General features: G+C 38.4%; 3 protein-coding genes across 4 annotated transcripts; 1 reads left to right on the forward strand and 2 right to left on the reverse strand.

Moving 5' to 3' along the window:
- The first annotated feature begins 406 nt into the window (after nt 1–406).
- Nucleotides 407–6283, forward strand: LOC133527246 (D-amino-acid oxidase). Its single transcript, XM_061864158.1, has 8 exons — nt 407–711; nt 1208–1311; nt 1806–2006; nt 2756–2981; nt 3079–3143; nt 3352–3469; nt 5598–5706; nt 5977–6283. Exons 1-8 carry the CDS (start codon nt 628–630, stop codon nt 6078–6080), a joined length of 1011 nt encoding a protein of 336 aa, XP_061720142.1. The 5' UTR covers nt 407–627; the 3' UTR covers nt 6081–6283.
- Nucleotides 6263–13854, reverse strand: LOC133527247 (uncharacterized). The gene is made up of 4 exons (XM_061864159.1): nt 13202–13854; nt 7644–7817; nt 7019–7133; nt 6263–6602 (listed from the first exon to the last, which is right to left on the reverse strand). The coding sequence occupies exons 1-3, from the start codon at nt 13307–13309 to the stop codon at nt 7068–7070; spliced, it is 348 nt and encodes a 115-aa protein (XP_061720143.1). The 5' UTR covers nt 13310–13854; the 3' UTR covers nt 6263–6602; nt 7019–7067.
- A 2109-nt stretch (nt 13855–15963) lies between these two features.
- On the reverse strand, nt 15964–24372 carry LOC133527277 (omega-amidase NIT2). 2 transcript variants are annotated; one of them, XM_061864216.1, is made up of 7 exons: nt 24219–24372; nt 22966–23112; nt 22097–22281; nt 21035–21203; nt 20127–20223; nt 18155–18291; nt 15964–17584 (listed from the first exon to the last, which is right to left on the reverse strand). In XM_061864216.1, exons 1-7 carry the CDS (start codon nt 24229–24231, stop codon nt 17499–17501), a joined length of 834 nt encoding a protein of 277 aa, XP_061720200.1. In that variant the 5' UTR covers nt 24232–24372; the 3' UTR covers nt 15964–17498. The 2 variants fall into 2 exon arrangements, with proteins under 2 accessions (XP_061720200.1, XP_061720199.1); XM_061864215.1 differs by having other exon boundaries at nt 24129–24355.
- Between the last annotated feature and the right edge of the window lie 1453 nt (nt 24373–25825).

Genomic DNA, 25825 nt, shown 5'->3' on the forward strand with positions numbered 1-25825 from the left:
ATAACGACACAACACACGCCACTCATCTTTTTTTACCCTTCTTAAACAACGGTTGCATAAAATACTATTTTTAAAAATTATTTTTGTATAGGAATACTGTACGAATATTTGTGAATTTCATTGTTGGTGTTCATCCATATAAACGTTTACTAAAATATAATTAGGCATTGTCTTTGCTCTTTCTAGAAAATATAGTGGTTAGAAGGAGAGGCAAACTGAGGTTATAGCTAATAGAGGGCCTATACCGAGAAAAACGAAATTCGGTTTATGTTTTTTGCGGTGGGCCTTTAGTCCTACTTAAAATATGACCGTGTCTACAAGTAAGTATGTGTACCTACAGTTGCCCCCAGTGTTAAAATTTAGGTATTTTTTCCATTTTGTTCTCACTGGGGTCTACTGGATAGGAACAGGCCAATTTAATAGAGATTAATTAACAGAATCTTTTGTTAATAGTTAGTTTACTTACCTTTTGACCCCTAGATATTGAAGTCGTTTACTTAGCTTTAGCGATAAAGTAAGTATTAAGTATGTTGATGGAATTCTTTTGTACTCAGTTGTTATCACGTACGTCTCAAGAAAGATTGTATAAATTGTATAAATCGTAGTTTCTGTTTTTTTTTTCAAATCATGGTTAAAGTTGGTGTAATTGGTGCTGGGATAAATGGAATAGCTTGTGCACTTCGGATCAAAGAAATATACCCAAATTTTGAGGCAAGTTTATAAACACAATAAAAAAATAATTATAACAAAGTAATTTTGCAAAACGATAAATAGATACATATAATCTGGCAAACACAATTTGTCAGTAAATAAGAACGAATAAAAACACCCCTCGGGATGAGCCCTTTCTTTTCGATGCTAGGACTAGCGTAAAACAAAGACAGTATGATTTTCTCTATCATGTCTGAAATAAGACAGTCCTTAACCAAATTTTAACAGCAAGAATGGGTAATAGTGACCCTGCCTATGAAGCCGATGGTCCTGGGCTCGAATCCCGGTAAGGGCATTTATTTGTGTGATGAACACAGATATTTGTTCCTGAGTCATGGGTGTTTTTTTTATGTATATAAATGTGTATTTATCTTTATGAGTATGTGTTTATCGTCACCTAGTAATAACCATAGAACAAGCTTTGCTTAGTTTGGGGCTAGGTTGATCCATAGAAAGCCACGAGTGTTTTTAGCCAATATATTCAATTTTCTTTCAGGTGGTAGTGTTATCAGAAGAGTTCAGTCCGGACACGACTGGGGATGGGTCTGGAGGTCTTTGGTATCCTTATTGCTGTGGGAATACTCCAGGGCATCTTCTTAAGTAAGTACTTATTTGTATAGTCAAGTGTAAAAATATGGGTGTACACATATTACTCAAAAATATGTCCCATAGCATCTTATTCCAGTGTAATAAGAGCGTAGTACCATATTTATGAGACGATTCTCTCGATACATATTTTTGCAGCTAACTGTACTAGGTGATTTTGGGATAGAATTTAAAATAAAGAGATTGAATCACACAAAAATAGGTATATCAAATTGAAACAACTAAAAACCGTCGATAACCATAAGCATATTATGAGTTGAATTCTGAGGACCTATCGCGAAAAACAAAAATCTAATTTTATAATATAATAAATCAGTGTTATAAAGTGAACTTTGTTTACCTATTCTTCCAATAGGGGTCACCCATACCTAAATTATCTGTTTTTCTATCGCTCTTGTATATTCGAGCGAGAAACAGATAAATAAATTTCAATCTTCCTGTTTTGTACTAGCATCTTTGATCATTTCGTCTATCTGTTTACCTAACAGTAAATGGGGTGGTGAAACTTATAAGTTCCTGCACTCATGCTGGCTGAAAGGCGGTCACAACGTGAGCATCGGGCCAGTCTACTCCCTGAGTAAAGACCATAACAAAGAAACTCTGGCGTGGAGCTCGGCAGTCTTCGGATTCCGGGACTTAGAGCCACGGCAGTTGGAATACCTGAACCGGCTGTACTCTGCCGACTATGTGTAAGTATAGTAAATGCGTAAAATAGCATTTTTATTTCTCATGCTAATTCCACTTCAGAAGTTACCGCTTACCAGCGGACATAAACACACTTTAAGGGCTCTGATATGTCCAATTGTGTTCGATTTTCATCGTGATTTCGCTTTAATTTATCAACAGTATCTCGTTGACAACTTGTCCACCTATATTTCTATTTCACGCTTTTGTGTTGATGTTGTCTGTAGAGCTCATTGTACAATGTTAGTAATACAACAAGTTAAATAAAAGCTTGTAAAAGTGTACTTAATTTTGATTTCACCCTAGAAACATTACATTGCGAAAAAAACCCCGTTGGCTACGTTTCGTTTTACGAAATAAGTATCAAAGCCATCAGAGTCAGACCAAGATAGGATGGCAGCGATTTTGATAGCCCGGAAATTATCACGTTTACTTAACACTTGCACAGGCTGGGCTAGCTAAATCACTGCCAACTTATCGTGGTCTGACTCTATAAAATACAAATTTAGGATTAAAAGTTTCTATAAAAAGGAGAAGCCCATTTTTTTTATTAAAAAAATATTGTTAACGAATAACGGAGCATTAAGGCATGGAGTCGTATTTTCAACGTTGTTAATCCGTGTTGTACAGTATGTATAAACATGGTACAAACGAGTATACTAGTTTGTACCATGTGTATACATACTGTACCGTATACGGTATGGGTCAACCTGAAACTCGTCAAAATCCCTACCATGATTCCATTTAATTTCAGTTCTGGCCACACGTTCACAACCTTCATCGTCCACACAACCTCTATGCTATCATACCTATACTCCCGCTTCGTCCGCGCCGGCGGTGAGCTAAAGCGGGCCAAGGTGACTTCTTTACGGGACCCCGTTCTTGAAGACTACGACGTGGTGGTCAACTGTACTGGTCTTGGAGCGAGAGATTTGGTCCCTGATTCCGGGGTGTTCCCGGTTAGGGGACAGGTCGTAAGAGTGAGTATTGAACTAGATCATACAAAATAAGACAACTATAATGGAAAAATATGTAATTATTTATTTTAATTTTTAACTCAATTCTTCTATTTTTAAGGTTGATGCCCCGTGGCAGAACGACACAGTCTTGGACAAAAGCTCTGGACACTACATAATACCTAAGTAAGTAATTTTTTTTGAGTTGTAAGTCTTCATAGTCAGACCAAGATAACTTTGCAGCGATTTTTATAGCATAGACGTGCAAGTGTTATTTAGGTCCCTAAATCGCTGTCGAATTTCGGTTTTGTAGGAAGTTTCCATTCTGTACGGTAGTACTATTATTTATTCTGTGGTACTGGCAGAGTCCTTCATTCGTCTGATTCAATTTTAGCGCCGAGACAGTGGTGTTAGGCGGCACGCAACAAGACCACGATTTCAATACGGGAACAAATCCAAAGGACACAGAGTTCATTCTTAATGGATGTTGCTCAAGGATTCCTACGATGAAGGTAATAAGTTTTGTTTTATTTTTAAGCCCCCTCCAGACTATGCGCGTGAATCGCGGCTTGACTTCGCAGAGCGAACATACTGCGACTTGACATAGACTCCACACTCGCACAACTTCACGGCGATTTCGTCAGCTGATCGAATTTAGTTTGCGGCAAGGCATTATTGGTTCAAACTGGGAACTGTCAAATTGATTTTTGGTTGATCAAGTTCGCACCCAATATAACCAAGTAGCCACCATAGAAGGACAGATTAACCGACTCGTGAGCGATCGCGAGTGTGGAGTCCCGACAAAAAACTGGGAATAAGGCGCGAAGGCGTGAACAATCTGCGAAATCGACGGGAGGGCCCTCCAAACTCGCGTTCGCGGCTTCGCGCATCGATTCGCGCACGAGTGTGGAGGGCCCTTTAAGTTAATGTGGATAAAAACTGTCTCTTATTCACCTTAAAATCCTTAAATACCTAAGCAGTCACATTTTTTGTCTCATTCTAACTGTACTTCACTAACTACTGTGTGTGTGTTTTACTGTGTCTATTTCACTATAGGTAACAATTTTAACAATAAAAAAATATAATTTTAATTTTACCCTGGTAACATCAGTTACATTGCGCAAAAACCCCCGTTGAGTCCATTTCGTTTTACGAAATAAGTATCAATGCCGTTACCAAATGCATCTAATGTATCGTTATAATAGTGTCTACAGAGGGCCTACCGCGAACCACGTTCGACGTGTTGCCTCCCTGTCACACTCACGTACGAATTTACAAGTGCGACAGAGAGGCAACACGTCGAACGTGGTTCGCGGTAGGCCCTCAGATTACATCACTGGACCGCGACCTTGGTCCGGTACGGCGCACGTATCGATAGTGTGTAAGGTGGTCGTCGTACGTGCGTTAACCCTTAAATGCATAGTGTTGCCAAATGTCTACAAAGCATTAGACAGCTCATAGTTTTACGTTCTTGAACGCACCTTTATACCAAACGTCAAGTAGTAGTCTTGGGAAATAATAACTGGCAACACTAAAATCTGCGCACTTTAAAAAAAAAATTGAGTTGGCGGCAACGTAGTGTTTGCTAAAGTTAGCGGAGCGGTAAATTTATTTTTGATTTCACGTTAGGATGAGTGTTATTCATTCAGTGAAAAAACATTATTTGTTTATTATAAATATACATTTCCCATGGGCTGTGAACCAATGTATTTAGATAAATGCGTAACTATTTTGTTATAAACATGAAATAATAAAATTTTAACTAAACGCATACTATTAGAAGTATTAGAACAAATTAGATTAGTTTTAGAAAATATTTTAATTTGTTTTTATTTCAAGTAGAAACACTACTATATAAATTATAAACTTTTTTTCTTGGTATACGACATTTATTTCAGTTTTTAAACGCATACTGTTGCCATTTGGCAACTATGTATATTTTTGTATATAAAAAAGTAAATATAAAAGCTGGATAATTTTTTCCCAGATCATACATCCAATGAACTAAACAAAATCATTTTTTCTACAAAAAATAAAAATCATGCATTTAAGGGTTAAAAGACGCAGCTATAAGTTTTAGCGAGAAAGGTGTCCTGCACAGGTGCGGTGATCTGTTACGGCTATAAAATTGAAATTTAGAAATTAAGTCCAGTAATACAGCAATACAAGCACAGTACAGCTAGCCTTTTCAACAGCCTTTTGAACATTTATGAATTATAAATTCTATTCTCGGCCAAGCAAGCGAAACGATGCGACGGCTTTACATTCAACTCGGGACGCACAGATGCGTCCCAACAGCATAACAGTAGCAAATAGCATAATGTACCTGCAGCAGTAGGTTATTCTATTTACTACTTAACACATTCACTGCCGGGAACCCACCTGGTGGGCGCTCGTGAACTTTGTTCAGATGCCGGACAACCCGCTGTTTTGTACGCAGCTATAGACCACCGGTTTCTGGGGTATTGCGCCGTTTTTTGTCTGGCAGTGAATGTAATAATATTTTTCATCATGGAATACTTTCGTTTTACTAGTAGAGGTGTTTTTTAATGAAAATCGGGAGGTCAACATTCGGGGTGAGGTGAGTTAGTAGGTACTATATAAGGTATAATACAAAAACAATGTTTTTCTATGTTTCAGGCGGCTAAAATAGTAAAACACTGGACAGGTCTGCGACCTGGACGAGACCAAGTCAGGTTGGAGTTAGAAATTGTGGATGGAAGACTAGTCATACACAACTACGGACACGGTCAGTATTTATTACTTGTGTAAATAGCATCTACCTTTTCGTCAAACACTTGCGATCTTTCCGTTGTGGGACAGGACAATTCATATATTTTTCTCTATCCCTCTCAGCAGAAAGTATTATAGTCAGACCAATATAATTGGCAGCCATTTTGATAGTCATAATTCCATAGAAGTTTGACGTTTAAAATAACCCGTGCACTGTCTGGGCTATCAAAATCACTGCCAACTTATCTTGGTCTGACTCTAAGAATTATGAAATGGTTTGTTACAGGTGGGAGTGGCGTTACGTTGTTCTGGGGGTGCGCAAGCAATGTCCTAGATTTGCTGCAGGCATATTTGAACCAAATAGAAAGACCCGTAACGTCCAAATTATAATAAAGATACCGGAGACGGTGCTAACACAGCTTTACACACCTTTCTGCGACACGATGTAGATATATCCATCTCACTTCTTCGTATTGCTGCGTCCTTGTTGTCAGTTACTAAATTGAGAAAACTGGCTGTAAAGATTTGGGTTAATTTTTTTCATGTGTTGTTTTATATTAACATTAAATATATATGTTCTATGTTGTATTGTATTTTACCTTAATTCTTATTTATAAAACACCTGAAGCACCTATCCTTAGATACAGATTTGTGTTTTTTAAATTGTCACCTGCAATCATGCACACCGCTTTGTGGTGTTTAAATTATAAGTATTTCATAAATACGAAAAATGAAAACTGTCATATAGAAAACCCTGCAATAAGTAGGGAGGTAGTGCGTGTGATCGATCAATTTTCGATCGCAAGAAAGAAAAAAAAAATCTGCCCGCGGAGGCAGCTTGTGGCGAGCTGACGGTGAGTGGCGTGTACAGGTTTTGCTCCTGTGTGTGTACTTGATGGGCTCATCGTAGGCCTGAAAACATGAGACAAAACTCAAGCTCATAGATATATAATAAATATAAAATTATAAGCGTAGAAACACATTTCACAAAAAAATATTATTAATAATATATAAGTTCAATCAAAAATAAAATGGCGCTGTTTTCTGCTTTAGCTTTTGTGCATAAATTGTTAGAATTTTTTAAGGTACGTTTTAGATCTATGTTCGTGATTTTTCCCTATCGAGCGAAAGTCAGGAAATCAGGTCGATCGAGGAGTATCGATGAAGTTACTAGTGAAAAGCCTCAAGATTGCTTATTATTTTTTTGGCAACCCTATAATGATGTCTATGCCTCGTACAGCGAGAAACCGAGGCGTAATACTAGTAGATGTAGTTAGTAAGCGACAGTGCAATAGGCATGTGGTCTAACGTCAAGTGTGCAGCCTCACCTGGATAAGCAGCATGCGGCGCACGCGGTCGGAGAGATTACGATAGCTGCTATGCAGCGTCAAGTATAAGAAGAAGATGACATCCCCTCCTCTTGGCGACGATTGGCCATTCTTTCTGCAGAAACCATATTGGTTAGAGCAGTTACACGCTCACACACAAGTGTGCTAGAGATCGATAGTTTTAAATGGCTAAAACACCCTCATTTTAAAGATGGGTCCAAAGAGTAAAGTATAGGTTGGGGCTATCCGAGTTATAATGACTCGAGTTCCAGTAACGTCATCGTCATTATGCAAACATCAAAAACTCAGTTAAATCTGTAATAATTATTATAAGTAATCTGATTAATGTGCAAATTGAATGGACTCTCGAGTGGGGTTTACAACGCGGCGTCTATGTGAGTGCGATCTCAGTGTACGCTCAAATTGCTTAGAAGCTCAACGCCACGCTGCACGCCCAGCCGAACTTGCTGTTCTGCTGGACATTGCTAGAGCCGTACCCGAGAGGCGCGTACTCTGAGCGGGAATGCTTTACGCCGACATAAACCGCCATACATTTACCATTGATAGATCAACACATAACGCACGCTAAGGAGCGTATGTTTCGTGGCTGAGGCCTAGTACTTACTGGGTCCATATAATGGAAGGCCTGTCCTTTCTCAATTGTGCCGACGTCCTTCATCGGGCCGAACTTGTGTGAGCGGGGGTGGATGCACAGCCCGCCGTTCTCAGGGTCGGCGTCGTCCAAGTTGATGAACGCTGCGGTCATGGAGTCGTTCTTGTAAGGGAAGTAGTGGTAGTCCTGTAAATCACAGTTCGTAAATTGCTGAACCTATACTGAAATAGAAAACTTCCTCGTAAATTGAATCTCTTCCTCGTAAAAGTGGGTAGGTGTATAAAAAACGACAAGTCACCTGATTTTAGTATATTAAATTTATTATTTATATTCAAAAGTTTTAAACAAAATTTGGCCTTAAATTACTAGCATTGAGTCTAAATATTGACATACTGTGTGGGAAAGTATTTCCTATGTGGTATTAGTGTGTAAAATCATCACCAACCTGCCTGTTGACCTTTGCACTCCAGTCTGCACTTGTCACCTGTCACTTTTTATATAATTACTGGCACTAAAACAAAACATGGAGGCCATGAACACCATCCTGGACACACAAAAGCAGTTTGAGGCATCTATCAACAAGCGGTTCAATGAGCTGGACGCGGCACTGAAGTTGGCATCTCCCCATACTCATCCCACCATCGCTAGTCTTAGCAAGGAGGTCAGCACATTCAAAGAGCAAGTGTCGGGCATGATGAATCTCCTCAAGCAGCAGATCTGCTCAGTCATGAGTATGGTGGACACCATTGAAATGCGCCATCGGAGGAAGTTTCTGCTGTTTTCTGGTATTCCTGAGGCGAGCAGCGAGGACATCACTGGTACTGTAGTCGCTATCTGCCAAAACCGCCTTCAACTTGCTGATGTGAACAAGGACTCTATTTTAGTCTGCCATAGGCTCGGTGCATTAAAGGACGGGCGACCTCGACCAGTTCTGGTTCGTTTTTGTGATACACGGTTAAGAAGCTTAATATGGTCAAAGAAAACAGGCTTAAAGGGCACCCCAACAGTCGTTTCTGAGTTTCTTACTCGTGAGCGACAATCAATGTTCCATGCAGCTCGGGAGTATTTTGGTATGCGCAGAGTATGGACAATGGACGGCAATATTTTTGTCAAGTTGCCTTCGGGGAAGAAACAGCGGCTATCCTCGGATGAACATCTTCAATCGCTGATGTCGCAGCATGCAGTCCTAAGCTCCGGGTCTGTCACCTCCGAAACCTCAGCCTCTGTGCCACCCGCAGTCCCATCACCTGCGCCGTCTGAAGTCACGGCGCCTGCGCCGGCCGGCGGTGTAATCCTCGCATCTGACGCGGTTATCACCATGGCCTCAAACTCCGCATCACAAGTCTCTGCGGTGGCCGGTAAAAGCACAGCGACTGCTGCGACCAGGAGGCCTGCAACGAGACGTTAGTGGGCCTTGCATGTGGCCATTGACAGGTTTTTTCATGTTTTATATAATGTCAAAAACTACGCAGTTTAGCAAAACTTATGGTCACTGAACAATTTATAAGTCTACCGTCTTTGTATTTTTATATTGAGTTTATTTTTCACTAGTAAATTCGATTCAGTCAAGTCAAACGTCAATATAGCCGTCATGATGATAGATGTCAAATTATGCGTTTTGTTTTTGCAAGACAATTTTACGGTAGTTTGCAAATACATATGTCAACATCTTTTCTTGTATTAACTTATATTTATTTTTGTTTTTTCTTTTCCTAATTAATGTGCTCGACAAGTTTTTAAGTAATTTAAGTTGTGTTATGTTTTTTTTCTGTTATTGTAGATTTTTCCTGTTTTTTTTTTTTTTCTATTGGTCAACTGGCAGGGTAAACCGAACTTGTATAGTTTGTAAAAATTGCCTGTATACGGGTATAATAGTTTTAGTACTTATATATTTTTAATTTACTTATTTATTTGTATATATTTATATTTGTACCTGCGTTAGTGAAATATTATGTCGAACAATGAATCTTACCTTTCAGCATGCGACTTGTCTGCCTCTTTCTACTCGCTTGATAGCTCGGCCGGTGAGCCGGATACGCTCGGGAATCGCCTCACACACACTTTTGAGAACGATTGCAAACATATTAACATCTGCCACATCAATGCCCAGAGTATTCCGAGCCACTACAATGACTTCTTAGACACTTTCTCTTCGAGTAATATACATGCTATAATGGTTTCAGAGACATGGCTTAAACCTGAGCTACCCTCCACTTCTTATGGCCTTTCAGGTTTTGTGTTGCTACGTAACGACCGTATAGGCAAACGTGGCGGTGGTGTTGCCATTTACCTCCGCAGCAATATTACGTATAAAATTATTTCATCATCTTCCACGAGATACTCTGGGTCTATTGAATATCTATTTGTCGAAATTAACGTGAGGGGTTCACTTGCAGTACTTGGTGTAGTCTATTGTCCTCCAAACACTGACTACTTTACTGACTTTGAATCAGTTTTGTCTCCGATTAGCTCAGTGTACACACATCACGTGGTAATGGGTGACTTTAATACCGATCTTTTAAAATTTAACAATAGGTCACGAAAATTGCACGAAATCGTTGAATCAGCGGGTTTAAACGTTCTTCCTCTTAACCCTACCCACCACAACTGTGATGCTTCGGACTCCTGGCTTGACCTTATTCTAACTTCTTCCAAAGATCTCGTGGACAAAGTTGGCCAGTTCACAGCGCCCGCGTTTTCTCACCACGACCTTATTTTCATGAGCTATCGTATCCGGCCTCCTAAACCACAATCCAAATTTGTTCAGCTGCGTAGCTTTGCGAGGCTGGATATTGAAGCCCTAAAACGTGACGCGTGTGCTGTGGACTGGACGCCGGTATATGCAGCACCCTCGGTGGATGAGGGAGTAGCTTTATTGAATAAAGCAGTCTTAAAGCTCTACGACACTCACGCACCGGTTTGTACTGTCAAACTGAAACGACCTCCTGCGCCCTGGATTACTAGAGGGGTCCGAATGGCCATGGCAAGACGTGATCGGGCGTTCCGGAAGTACAAACGCAGCCGGTGTGACGAAGACTGGCAACATTATAAGGCTGCTAGGAATCGGTGTAATCGACTGGTGAGAGCGGCTAAGCGTAAATATATACATGAAAATATTATTTCTTCATCCCAAGCTGACATTTGGAAATTCCTAAAATCTATTGGTGTCGTCAAATCTCATAGCCCATGCAATTCATTCTCTTCTTTTTCTATTAACGATTTAAATAAACATTTTGCAAAAAGTCCCACCTTAGACCCTGATACCAAAGATTTAAGCATCTCGTACATTTCTTCTTTACCTTCTATTTCTAATAGATTTTCTTTCTCCCCTGCCACTGATGATGAGATCCGTAAAGTAATCCTGTCCATTAAGTCCAATGCAGTTGGTCACGACGACTTGAGTAGATTAATGATTGTCTGCATCTTAGAATGTATTCTCCCAGTTATCACTTCTCTGATTAATTCTTCAATGTTCAATGGGGTTTTTCCTTCAGTGTGGCGGAATGCCCATGTTATCCCTTTACCCAAAAATTCTAACCCCATTTTACTTAAAGACTTTCGGCCAATATCCATTCTCCCATTCATGTCAAAAATATTAGAAGCAGTAGTTCATAAACAACTATCTACCCACATCTACTCTAACCATTTACTGTCGCCTTTTCAATCCGGTTTTCGCCCTGGGCACAGTACATCGACAGCTCTGCTGAAAGTAGTTGAGGATGTGAGGCACGGCATGGAGAACTCTCTGCTAACTGTATTGGTTTTAATCGATTTTTCCAACGCCTTTAATGCGGTTAATCATGATCTTTTACTTGCTGCGCTAAAACATTTAAACATCTCATCATCAGTCGCGGAGTGGTTCTCTTCTTACCTCCTGGATCGCCGGCAGGCGGTTCGCGCTGGTCAGTCCTTTTCTGACTGGCTAGAGCTCACTTCGGGTGTTCCACAGGGTGGCATACTTTCTCCTCTTCTCTTCTCTATATTTATAAATTTGATTACTAATAGTCTTAGCTGCTCTTACCATTTGTATGCTGATGACTTGCAACTTTATACGCAAGCAAATACCAAAGACATCGGATGTGCAATCGCTAAAATTAACGACGATCTTAACCGCATCGCTGTTTGGTCCCGTGACTTTGGAATCGCCGTTAACCCCACGAAATGCCAAGGTATAGTTTTGGGAAGCCCCCGCTTACTTTCGTCAACTGATCTTTCTCTCGTTGCGCCTATCCTATTCGAAAGCACCGTTATACCTCTGTCAGCGCATGTTAAAAATCTGGGCTTAATTATCGACAGTGGTTTGACATGGGAGCAACATGTGTCTGACGTTAGTCGCAGGGTGACCAATACATTGCGGGCGCTTTACAGGCATAAAAACTTTTTACCGGCAAGTACTAAAATTTTACTTGTTCGGTCCCTAATATTACCAATCATTGACTACGCTGATGTGTGTTGCACTAACATTACACAAGCCTCGCTTTCCAAACTTGATCGTCTCCTCAACAATTGCATCAGATTCGTTTTTAACCTCCGCAAATATGACCATGTCTCTGCTTTTCGCCGTAAACTCCAATGGCTCGCAATTCGTGAACGCAGGTCATTGCGAATTTTATGTACTTTGTATTCAATTTTATTTGACCCAGCTGCACCCAGTTATCTCAGGTCTAAATTTGAATTTATAACAGCCCGTCCTGGTTATGTTCTTCGTGCTTCTCGAACTCTGAAGCTGGCTGTCCTCCCTCATCGGACTGGATTCTTGTCCAACTCATTCACTTGCCAAGCAATACGTCTGTGGAATGCTCTCCCTCTGCCTATCAGACAAGCTCAGAGCAAGCTTTCTTTCAAAAGCAAGTTGCGTAAGCACTTATTTGAAAACATTCGTGACTAAATGTCTGCGTGATATCTCACACTAATAGGTACATTATTATTATATATATGTATGTTTATTTATATATATTGAATATGTATATATGTAGGTATATTTAAAATATATATTAGTGTAAGTATAGTATCATAGTAGTCTCGACTTGTGTCTATTTCCATATCAACTCTTTACAATCCTGCACCAAACTAACTATTTCTGTTTAGCCCAATGGTTGACTGGTAGAGAATGCCTCAAGGCGTTAAGTCCGCCATTTGTACTCTTTTTGTAAATTTGTGCAATAAAGTTTAAACAAACAAACAAACAAACAATCTCCTAAATTTTACCACTTGTCGTTTTGTTAGTAATGTAATCTGCCTCAGTTTAAATACAGCTGCCCTTTCTCTCATTCTCTGACACGTACCTTCACACACACACACACACACACACACACACACACACACACACACACGCACGCACCCTCGCACGCACTCGCACACGCATTCTTACACACACACACACACACATACAAGCATACTTACACACATATACACCGCTCCTCCATTTAAAAAAAAACTCTTTAAAAATACGTTATATTCAAACATATAAATATACCATAAACCTAACTTTTGTTTGGTCTCAAAACAGTTGTAACCATTCATAAAGTTTATAAACAGTTGAGTTGGTTATCCCCATAATTCACACTTACGGAATATTCCTCGTTATCTGCCGCCTTGCTCATCAGCTTCCACTGCCACGACGTCTCCATCTTCGGGTTATTCTTCTCTCGGAACAGCCTGCCGTATTCCTGAGCCATCTTCACTAACTCCTCTCAGTGAAGATCCGGGCAATTGGAGGTAACCGTAGTCTTGAAAGAATTGCACTTGCTTCGGGGATAGTTTCACCTTTTTGCTGGAATCACTTTAATATTATATTTCGTAAACGTCGTACACTTAATACGTAGTAGGTACTCTTCATGTGCCGTTGGCAAGTACTGTGTCAAAAAGAGTATTTTTAGGACACAATGGAGCTCTGTTTCTATTTAGGTCGTTAACGATATCTCATAATTTCCGAGAAATATTCTTGTGATAAATAATCTATTCTCTCTCTATTCTTTCAAGACCCTCCTACGTATCCCCAGTGGCGGGGCAAGACCAAAATTTGATGTGGGCAAGGTACATTTAACGATGCCTTCTGGTGGCGCAAGAAATAACGAATATTTTTTTACGTTGCTTCCCAGTTATATGTATTTGAGGCGCGAGTCTCCTCGGACCGCGAGGCCGTAGGCGGTGGCCCATGTCGCCCTCGCCTAGCGCCGCCTCTGCGTATCCCCTTCTTAAATAAGATAAAGGTAAAGTAACCCTTAACTCATGTAATTAAGAGATAAATAGAAAAATTAACAAAACAACTCTTAATCTTGCAAACCAATTTGTCATTAGTAGGTATTAAATAAATTTAGGCACGATAAGTATAATAGGCATAAAATCTTTGAACTTTGCGCCTTTTTCTATTGATTAGGCTATCATTCATTACGTAATGAAATAATAATAATAAGTAGGTAGATATACTTGTTTTTCGTAAACTGTGATCCGCCGCAACGTTGACCTAACAAGGGACGCTCAGGTCCCACATTTGTCTTTATACCGGCAGCCATTGATGGAAGCTCACCCCTTGACAGTGGAATTATGTGCTACGGATATGTGCCATATGCCGAATCTTCTGTTAGATGTATATATAGTCCTCCTCATGACGGCGACCCTAATAAATGTGTACACGCAGGAGGGCTTAGATCTTTCTTTCCGTAACTGGCGTTTTATGTCTAGGCTAGTGAGGCGGTTATCTTTAAATGTTTTGACACCGTTACGGATGGTAGAACGCCAAGAAGACCTCCTTCCAGCAAGCTCCTCCCAACGCTCAGGGTCGATGGCGCAAGCGTTCAGATCAGATGCCGTGTTTACTATAAGTGTCTAGCGTAGTAATATGTGAATCTATTGTGGGAATTTATTACCGCCAAACTACTTTAATTGTAAATGGGTATTAGGTACTCTGTATCATGTCACTGAATGCCAAAGAAAACGTAGAACTTAATGCAAAATAATTAGTACCTCGTCAATCTGATTGCATTGCATCGCATGTAATTTTTTCTTTTATTTCGGGTAGTATAGATTTGAAACAGTTCTATAGGCATAAGGCAAGCAAGACACAAAACGCCAGTCTATCTTATTCAACAGATGTCCCCGAGAAGAATTTCACTTAACCAATTTGAATCCTTCCTGGATCTGTAAGGTGTGACGTCAATTGAGAAAACTTGTTGGTTGAAAGTACTAATAGTTTTATTCTGATATGTGATCCTTAACCTACTGTGCGTGAAGCTGTGTGTACCTACGTACGTAGCGCACACTACAGGCCATTTTTCTACCTCTAGATAGTCGTGATTACTGTTATAGTAATTATATATGCATAGCTTTCATAAATATTAATCGTCATTGACATCATTATAGGCGTTTTTCTTACAGAATGTATACGTATATGTATCGTTCTCAACAAAAAGGTACAACAGTTGCGCTTGACATAAGGACGCTCTGACAGGATAAAGAAAAGAGCAAATTTCGTCTTTATGGTAAGAGTTTTGTGCAAGCTAGCAAAAATGTTTTATTTTTCCACACACGTATACAAATACAATTCACACGGATCTGACAAGCTCCGGTGGCTTAGTTGATTAGAGCGATCGCACAGGTGTTACAAATAGTCGCGATTTCGAATCTTTTCGAAGCAGTGAAATTTTATACATTCAGTAGTTAAAAGACTATTACATCAACATTTTGGTAGGACAAGTGTTGGCCGTACGTTCATTAGAACTGACCATTAACGGCATTAAGCATTACAAATTGAACCGTAAACTGAAACCGCCTGTTAATGGTCAATTCTAATTAACGATCGGCCAACACTGGGTAGGACACTTCCTGTACGCTTAGCACGAGTGCACCGCGACAGTTTCTCGCGCGCAGAATTGTCTTGTACTAATTGCAATAATTCGGAACTTTCGGAAGGGACTAAAACTTCTGCCACCCTTCTGCTGAGACACAATTTTTGCTACACTCTTTTGTCCGTCCTTTCAGCAGAAAATGTCTGACGAAAAGGTAATATAATAAATAAAAGTGGATATGACGTCCGACTTTCAATCCGGAGGTCGTGGGTTCAAATCCTGGCTCGTACCAATGAGTTTTTCGGAACTTATGTACGAAATATCATTTGATATTTACCACTTGCTTTTCGGTGAAGGAAAACATCGTGAGGAAACCTGCATGCATCTGCGAAGAAATTCAAAGGTGTATGTGAAGTCCCCAATCCGCATTGGGCTAGCGTGGGGACTATAGCCCGAGCCCTCTCGCGCATGAGAGGAGGCCTGTGCCCAGCAGTGGGACGTATATAGGCTAAATTATTATATTATATTATATATATAAATAAAAGTTTAAAGTCGAAATTTTAATAACAATAGGACTCGTCCAAAAATATTTTCATTAATTAAATTACATAGATCTAAAAATACATTTACATATTTATTTTTTGGTGTAAAATGTTATTGTATACCTACCACAAAATTGATAGGTAGCTTGGTAATCACTTACGGCAAATACCATCACAGACAATAATAAAACAATACGTAAATCTTATTGCAAAGATAATTAATATAATAATATTCATCAACTTATTTTTTCCATATGTATACCTTCTCTTTATTCTTGTTTATATATTCCAGATCTATTATGTAGTACACGAAAAAGAAATATTAAGTATATAAAATGGCAGTTCAGTTGCCCCTGTAGTTGTGCCGTTCTCGAGAACGTTCTCTGTTTTGTATGGAGAAGAATATTCCCCATAGTTAACGGAGAACGTTCCCAAGAAAGGTTCAACTCTTTGCCCCAATTTGTCCGACTGATTTGTAATCTTATTTAGTACAAGATCGGTACAAAACCAGGACAAATAGGTACTAAAGTAAGTACGAAGAATTTCGTACATTGTTCCGCCATTTCCGCTCTATAGGGAGCGTGCATGAACTGTAGGAGGCAGCACAGGAGCCGTCAGATTTTTGGCGCGAGACGTAAATGTGATGTTTTTGTTCCGATGTAGCCCACAAGATGGCAGAACCTACTATGCGCAAGAAAACAGGTGACGTGTACATGTGCATGTTTATGGTTCCGATTCAGGCCACAAGATGGCAGACCCTCCAACGCGCACGGTCCCTATCGCACGTGTATAATTATTAGGTCATTACCTATGAAATTGGCGTTTTGTATGGAGAACTTTAACGAAGTTCGATTTTGCATACAATGATTTTTGCGGATTATTTTGTGATGGCATTTTCAAACCAAACAAATTTTTGCCAGTAATCTGAGACATTTTTAAGGCACATTTTCTATATCATTTTTTTTTTTAATCTGTCTCGTCAGAAAAATATAAGTCATTTAAATACTCGAGCCGGCAGGACATGAAAAGAGCTGTTTTCAGGGCGGTATTCTGAATACATAAAACAATAAAAGTAGCAAATAATTGTATGTAAAATCGTTGTTATGTAGCGCACTAATGAAATTAAAAAATACTTCGAAGTTACTATTAAAATAAATAAACTATGACATGACTAATACTTATGAACAAAAACGCCAATTTTATAGGTAATGACCCAATATATTGGTTTCCCGGTCGCACAGGGGCATTGAACGCCGGCACATAGAAACCGGTGGATCAATGCACGAAATACTCAGTGCTTCGCGTCCTTACTTAAATGAACTGGACAATCAAACTGTCACTTTAGTACCTGAATTACAAATGCACAGCTTATAGTCGTGCTGATCTCACAATCGAGAAAGATTTGACTGGCTGCACATTTCATTTCTAAATACGAGGTGTTGTATTTGAGACGTGGCCTTTCTCTCTTTACATACTATACAACAGTACAATAAATGATACGTACGTATGTATATTATCTAGATTTTAATTTATTATCCTTATTTGGCGATGGTGTCGTAGATATCCGTTCGCCTTTGACTTCTTATTGGTATTTGACTCCTGACTTCTTCTACCGTATCCAAATCTAAAAAAAACAATGAGGTTGTTAACGTGCTTTTTATTATAGGACAAAATGTTATTGATTGATGAAGAGTTGTCTAACAATAATTAAGTAGCTTTCCCTCTTTAATAATCTTTTTAAATATTGATCCTTATAAAACGAGTACCCATATCTTTTTTGTAGAAAATTTTGTGTAGATTATTTACATTCAACAACGTTTTTTGCTATTGGCCACCGTTTAGGAATTATTTACAAAAATATAGAAAAATGGACCAAAAAATTGATTTTAATTAACTTTCCCGCTTTAATATCTTTTAAATGTTGATCCTAGCGAAAAAGTGTACAAAATCTTTCTTATAGGCAATTTTATATACATTATTTGCGTGAAAGACCATTTTTTGCTATGGGCCACCGTTTACGTTTACGAGTTATTTACGAAAAACTAAAAAAGGGCCCTTGTATTTGCTGTGATTTATTTTTCAAAAGCATATTGCAATAAAAAGACACGTCAAGATCTACTACAGTCTTTTTCTAACGCTGAAAAACGAAGTATAGATCCAAGTTTATTCCTAATGTATACTCTGTCTCACTCACCTATATTGCCCGTGAGAGTGCCCTCCTTCTCATCCAGTTTGGCGACGACGGCGCCCCAGGGGTCCACCAGCGTGGAGTGTCCCCACGCCACGTAGCCGGCCGCCTCGTCGCGCGCCGGGCTCACTAGCGCCACCCAACTGTCAACGTTCAATAGGCATGATGACACATTTTTAAAAACTGTTCTATAATGTTTAGAAACATTTATTATGTACAACTAATAAGATTTTTCTAGAGAAAATAACAGTTAAGTAGGAAAAAAATGCATTTGAGTTTTTAAATTTAAAATTGGCGTTAAAACGCTTGTCAGTGTCATGGCGTCCCGAGTGACGTCACGTTTGTAAAAACAGGGCTATAACCGCGAAAATCGAAGTTCGTCAATCGCGGGCATTTTTCTCTGTAACTCTAATTAAGTACGTGTTATTAAGAGTAAAATTCACGCAAAATAGGCGCGAATTACGACGTCGAGTTGCGGAAACCAAGCCCGCGAATACGAATAGTAAGAGTAAAAGAGAAAGATCCCCGCAATTTGCGAATTTCGGTTTTCGCGGTAGGCCCCCAGAACGCAGACCTTTAACGTTTGCTACCTAGATCCTCGATTGCTCATTGAATAAACATGAATTCAAAAGTTTACAAGTCTTGCGCGTTCCCTCAGTGTGGTTATCAATATAAACCTAAATAAGTCAAGAGAGTACTGACAGAGTTGGCTTGCCATTCCACCTTCCTATTTTTTATAAAATAAAATTTATGCAAATCTACAATACCATAGACAATCAAATTGACAGAAGGATTAGTAGCCTAATAAAGCGTTGGTAGCTAGCCTATCTGTAAGGCGTGCGAATTTAAAACCCTAGAAGGTCACGGGTTCGAATCGAACCACGGCTTATACTGAAGAGTTTCTTAGAATTCGTACAAAATATTGTTTGATACTTATAAAAAAAAGAAGCCTTTAATTCCACTACATTAACATGATTAATAAATATATACTAGCTAGCTAGCTTACATACTTAATTATTATTACTAAATTAATTCAACTACTAACTAACAGTATGATTGGTGGACCTCTTCGCGAGTAAAGTCGTCCCACAGCCACCGCCATTCTGAGCGGTCCTACGCTACATCTTGCCATTTGTGCGGTATGATGTTGATAAAGTCATTGACCCATCTTGTGGTTGGTCTGTCAGATTTTCTTTTTCCATGTGGTCCTTTCCGAATAGGGTTGTTTCCAATTTTTTGAAACGCTTGTATTACGTTTTATATTAACTAAAAGTTGCCCTAAAATTCAACTTTTATGCTAAAAACGGCTTCAAATATGTTAATTTAACAAAATATATTTTGACAGATGCTTTCGCGCCCAAAACGCTCTTTGAAAATTGTGTGACGTCACAGTTTACGGTTTGACACATAACTACATACACACGTAGAAGATACGAACTGTCAACAGACATTTGTCATTTGTTGTTTATCGCCTAACTGTCAACAGTGTCAATCCGAGAGTTGTGACGTCATCCTAATCTTCAAAGACGTTTCGAGTTTGGTCACGTGACGTGTGCCAAAAGATATTTTAAATTTAATATTTACAAAAATATGGTCATTACAGGTCCCCTAAAAGTAGTTTAACATGTTCTTATAATCCAAAAGAATTTATTGGGATACAATTCTGCCCTAACATTTGTAGATGGAAACAACCCTATTGTCACAACTTTGGTCACTAATTCTCGCTATATGGCTTGCACATACTTACCGATAGCTTACCGTTTGATACTTACCGATAGCTTATCAGTATAGGAAAACTTTGTCAAAAACCCAGACTATACCAAAAAAACTTAGTTTCCCCCTGGGCTTGGAAGCCAGATGTCAATCGCTTGGATAAAAAAAATGTCTGCACCAATTCTTCGACCCTTAACTTAGCAGGCTATAAATATAAGCTAAGACGAGGAAGGGGAATCAAATGGAAGAATAGACATCGACTTACAGTTGCTGGTCGGTGGCTCGCGCGCGGGCCAGCAGCTCCCAGTGCTTGGGGCCCGTGGTCATGTTGAAGGCGCCCGGGTAGATCAGGAGGGAGCATCCTGTATGCAGAAGATAATGGGTATTAGGGTCGAATTTTTACACGGTGACAACTAGAATTCGGAAGGTTAAAGCCACTAAAATAAAATCACATTTACATCTCCAAATTTTATTAGTATTAGTACTCTGACATTGGGGACCTTTTACATCTCCAGATTTAATGTGTTTTTAACCATAGAGACTATACATCTCTATTGTATTGTAGTAATTATTTATATTAAGATTATAATATAATGTAATGTTTACCCAGGTATTGGCTGTTATATTTATAAATGTTGTTATGTATTTTTCATGTCACTATATGATGTTACTATAAATGTTGTATTGACTTGTAAAAGAGCCCTTGAGGCCTACTTGCAGAATAAATTTTTGAATTTTGAATTTTGACATTAAGTGAAAAAAGTATATAGTATACTTAACCCGTTATAAGACAAAAGGGTGTCAGAAATTACGCAAAATTGAACCCTACCACTGTGAAATAAAGACCAAAATTATTTGGGAAATATCTAAATAATACAACATAACATAGAAAAGATTGTCCAGACCAGCGTTTAAAGACTTTAGTGTGCAGTAACAGCCCAAAAAGACCGAAGCCTGTGCTAGGGCTGTGACATATTCAGCGAGTGATCAGTATAAACAGTCGTCGTTTGGGTGGCTAATACCATTTTAAATATTGAAAAATATATAGTTTATAATATTTACAAATAGAAACTAAAACTAAAAGAAGGTCCATTCTGCCTCACTGTCTGATATTATTATTATAATTATAATATTTACAAATTGTCCGTTTAACTGTGGACGATGATCTCTTACCCTTGTTTGCCATAAGATGCGCCATCTCCTGGAACCGTAGATCATAACAGATGCCCAGGCCGATCTTCACGCCGTAAACCTCGAATGTGGTCAACTGGTCGCCAGCTGATAGAACTTCGGACTCTTTAAACGTTATCTTATTTGGAATGTCGATGTCGAAGAGGTGCATCTAAAAAACAATAGGTTTTGATTCAATACTCGTATGCACCAGATATGGATTAATCCATTCATATAAATAAGTGAAACAAGCATTGAGAGCGTAATTTTTTTTTTTATTAGAACAGCTTTAAAACAGCTCCTTAATATATACTTATATCCAGCTGCTAAAGTGCTTAGCCACTTTATGAATGAACTCCTTTCATAAGGTAGTAAAGGTAGGCATGCTTTTGCAGCTTGTATTAAACACACACTTGCTTGTATTGTACAATTAGTTTTAAATCTTAAATTATGTTACTACTCTTCTTCTTGTTTCTTGTGTTCTGTCGACCAGTTTGGCCTAGTGGGTAGTGACCCTGCCTACGAAGCCGATGGTCCCGGGCTCAAATCCTGGTAAGGGCATTTATTCGTGTGATGAGCATGGATATTTGTTCCTGAGTCATGGGTGTTTTCTATGTATTTAAGTACTTATAAATATTTATATTATTATATATATCGTTGTCTAAGTACCCTCAACACAAGCCTTATTGAGCTTACTGTGGGACTTAGTCAATTTGTGTAATAATGTCCTATAATAATTATTTATTTATTATTTATTTAACCATTATGGACCATTCTTGTCTGTTGAATAAATAAATTGAAATTACACAATGAGTTTTTGTTATAACACTCTTAAGTTGACTTTGTGAAGTCTGTAGAGATAATAATACGATTCTGACTATGTCCAGTTATCCAGTAGTGACCGTCTTTCGGATGATATGATGAGATTTCAAAAGAGGAAATTAAGCGCTGGAGGTGTTTGCTTGACGTTGCGATGGATGACATCCTCGCCAAAGTTTCACAAAAGAGGATTAAGAGAATGTCGAAGAATGTACGAAGTGCAGGAGAAAAAGTTGGAAAGTACACCTTCCTGTGCTGCGCCAGGAGTTTGCCGCGCGCGTCCCACACGGTGCACGTGTTGTACAGCTTCTCCCCGCAGCGCTCGGGCACGGTGCCGCCCACTACGCACACGCCGGCCTCCGCTGCGGCCTTGGAGAGCGCACGCGACGTCTCCCCCATGGGGACTTCTTCCGCGTATTGATCAAAGAACTCTGAAAGACAAGAATATAGTTTTTTATACAATCGTGACATATCAAAGAGTTTTTAGATCGCGTTTAGACAATTTTGAAAATATGAACCGTAAATCACAGTAGCTTGGATCGTAGAGTCGCAGACTGATATCCTAGAGTTGCTAGCTTAAGTCCTGCTTGAGTCTGTCAACAATCTCTCGATTACACTAGAATGTGCCACCAACACATGCTGTTTATATTGTATCCTTTTGTTCCGGTCCGATACACTCCAGTCTTGTTTATTAATTCTCTGTAACACTTTCATTCAAGACCAACATGTTTACAAAAAAGTTGCTGGAAAACTGAAGTGTTTGTGACATACACATGTTTATAGTTTATGAAACAGAACTGCTTATAATCTTTTCTCGTTATTGGCACAGTTCATGAAACATATTATCAGTGTTTTTTTAAGCCTTAATATGACAACATACAAAATACTGGACATAACTTTCGACGTATTGTATTTTTTTCCTACTAAGAAACATTTAAGACTATTAAGTGCCATGGAGTTGCAATTGAGGTTAAGCCTCGTTGAACTGAAATAAAAATTGCAAAGCAAATAAATGATTGCATACTCAAAAGGGCAGACCATTTAGGGCATCAACCCTACAAACCTTTATCATGACATAAAAATACATTATCTAGCTTAGGTAGACTGCTACTTACTGGTGCCATAAGGTGAATTAAAACATTCTGGCAGAGCCACCAGCTGCGCTCCAGCCTGCTTAGCGCGGTGGATCTCTTCAACTGCCCGCGCAATGTTCTTGCTTTTGTCGGGACCAACTGCCAGTTGGACCAGGGCAATCTTCAACCCTGAAATAATGGAAGGAACTACTGATCAAACATAATATAAAACAGAATTGGTCCAGTGAAAAGTCCCTAATAATATGAAAACTTTCAAAACTTATTATTGTAGAAATAATAATTACATTAATAGTTTACTCTTTCAGGTATTTAAAAGAATGTAAACAGACTTATATAGATACAAATAGTTAGTATTAACCTGTTTTGATTGTTTATAATGTTACGAAGTAGGGAGACCTTTATCCAGCAGTAGGACACTCTTACAGACTAGCAAAGATATACATATAAGTTATATATCTATGGTGTTCCATAGGTATACTTTTTTCATCTGCCATTTGACAGAGTTATACAGTATTACATTATTTATTATTATTTACATTATTTTTCATATTATGCGGTGGTTGGCAGTCCTAAACTGTGGGTTTCTCCAAAAACTTCCTGCCTCACAAAGCTAAACAGTGAAATGAATTGTCTCCTTCAGTATTTCCGGACTGATATAACCTTCAAGAAGAGTGTACTCCCATCTCAAAGGCAGACAAATCACTTACAACCCCTCTGGTGTTGCAGGAGCTCATCAACAATGGTAATCACTGACCATCCATTGATTTGTTTGCTCAGTTGCCTCCTATATCATTAAAAAAAAAAACAATAATAAGTAGGATTCTCAATCACAATTTAGTTTTTGTATGATTAAAATAAATTAAATTTTGGGGTTAGTCAGATCTAATAGGCATCAGCAACTTTATATTGTAAGAGTAAAATAACTATATTCTAAGTATCTTATAGAAGCATTTAAAAGGCATAAAGTAGTTATATTCATGCGAGTGGAAGAAGTCAACAATGTTATCATGTACGCCTGTTATCAGTACTGACATTATAGTAATAGGTATACATGGTATTTTATTTTATTTTAATAGACTTAGAAAAAGGCGATATAATCCAATAATAGAGAAATTATATACTAATTTGTAAGCGCGCATAAATGATTGTTATACGAATTAACTGTATAAATACTGATACTGTACCGCGAAGAACTTTAGGGGGTTTCTGTAAAAACCGCGGGTGGACCGCGTCAGTGTAGGTACCCTCTTTACTATCATCGAAAGAATCATTACCTCGTTTTAACATTATAGAGGAATGAATTCCGTTACCACCACGATATTTCTTGAAACCAGCGCGATCACTCGGCGAACTAACGAGACAAGACAACTACAAAGCCTGACTAACAATGACATTTTCCTGATTTTCCGCAAAGAGCATATAATCACTACGTTTTAAGAGACGGGATTTCCATACTAGCGAGTGGAATCAGTTTGTTTCGCAAATCATTACCAAACTGACGACAAAGAACTGTCAAAGAACCATAGTACCAACATAAGCGATTTAAATAGTGTAGTACGCTACACGCTTACGATTCTTATCGATATCGATAAAATGGGGAGGGTTGAAACATAGGCTCCTGTCTACAAATTTTGTACTCGAAATCAGGTTAGCATCGAGTCCACATTTAAGTTGTATGTTATAAAGTGGATAGTTCTTAATTGGACTACTATCTGGTCGGGCTTAATGTGGACCCGAATTATTTTAATACAGTTTTTAAGTCGTGTTTTTTTTATTTTATTAAATGCTTGATTTTCATAATGATGTGCACATACATGTTTGAATAAATGTAACTTTTCTATGGGAAGATGTATCAGGTTCCCAACAAATTTGACCCACTGCCTGCATCTGAAAACATACAGCCTTGGAAAAACATGACTTTATCTACAGTTTATATTCCATGTGTTATATTCCATGAGATGATCAACTGATTATTTCGCGCTAATATGCATCTATAAATCATGTTTTTCGGCATCCAGTTATCATCAACCCTTTATCAATGCTTTAACTTTTTATGTATTTATATGTCTGTTAATCATGAGAACGGGTCTGGCCTTGTTGGCAGCGACCCTGCCTATGAAGCCGATGGTCCCAGGTTCAAATCCTGGAACGGGCATTTATTAGTGCCTCATCAGAGCATGAATATTTGTTCCTGAGACATGGGTATTTTCTATGTATTTATAAATACTTATAAATTAGGTCTATGTACATATATATATACATTATTGCACAAACTGACTTAGTACTAAAGTATGAATGGCATGTGTTGTGGGTATATATATATATATCGTTGTCTAAGTACCCACAACACATGCCATTCATACTTTAGTACTAAGTCAGTTTGTGTAATAATGTCCTATAATATTTCTTTATTTATCATAAAAACAGAGTTTGTTACATTTTAGGTTAATATATTAAATAATCACTAGATAAAAAAAATATGTTAACTAAGGACCATTAATGCATAAGTGATAGATAATTTATGCATTATTAAGCTTCGACGAATTAATATCATGTCATATTGCATATTGCATGTTCAGGTCATATTGCATGCTAGTTCTAAGGAAATTTCACATATTTAATTTAATTATTTACACTGATATACAAATAAAACTACAGTTATCGATAGTTATAGTACATCCCTAGTTCACAACGAAAAATAATGTAAAATATCTAATTTTCGATGTGTTTATAGCCTGCTGACCCAAAATAAGGTCAAAAGTATCTAAAGCAATACTTACCAGTCTTCATCCAAGGGAAATTTCACCATAAAATCCCTTTTTTCGTGATTTTCTCGAGTGGCTCGCTTGCCACATATTTCACACTTAGTAAACCGTTTTCT

This window comes from Cydia pomonella, chromosome 17, assembly GCF_033807575.1.
Source record: "Cydia pomonella isolate Wapato2018A chromosome 17, ilCydPomo1, whole genome shotgun sequence".
NCBI lineage: Eukaryota > Metazoa > Arthropoda > Insecta > Lepidoptera > Tortricidae > Cydia > Cydia pomonella.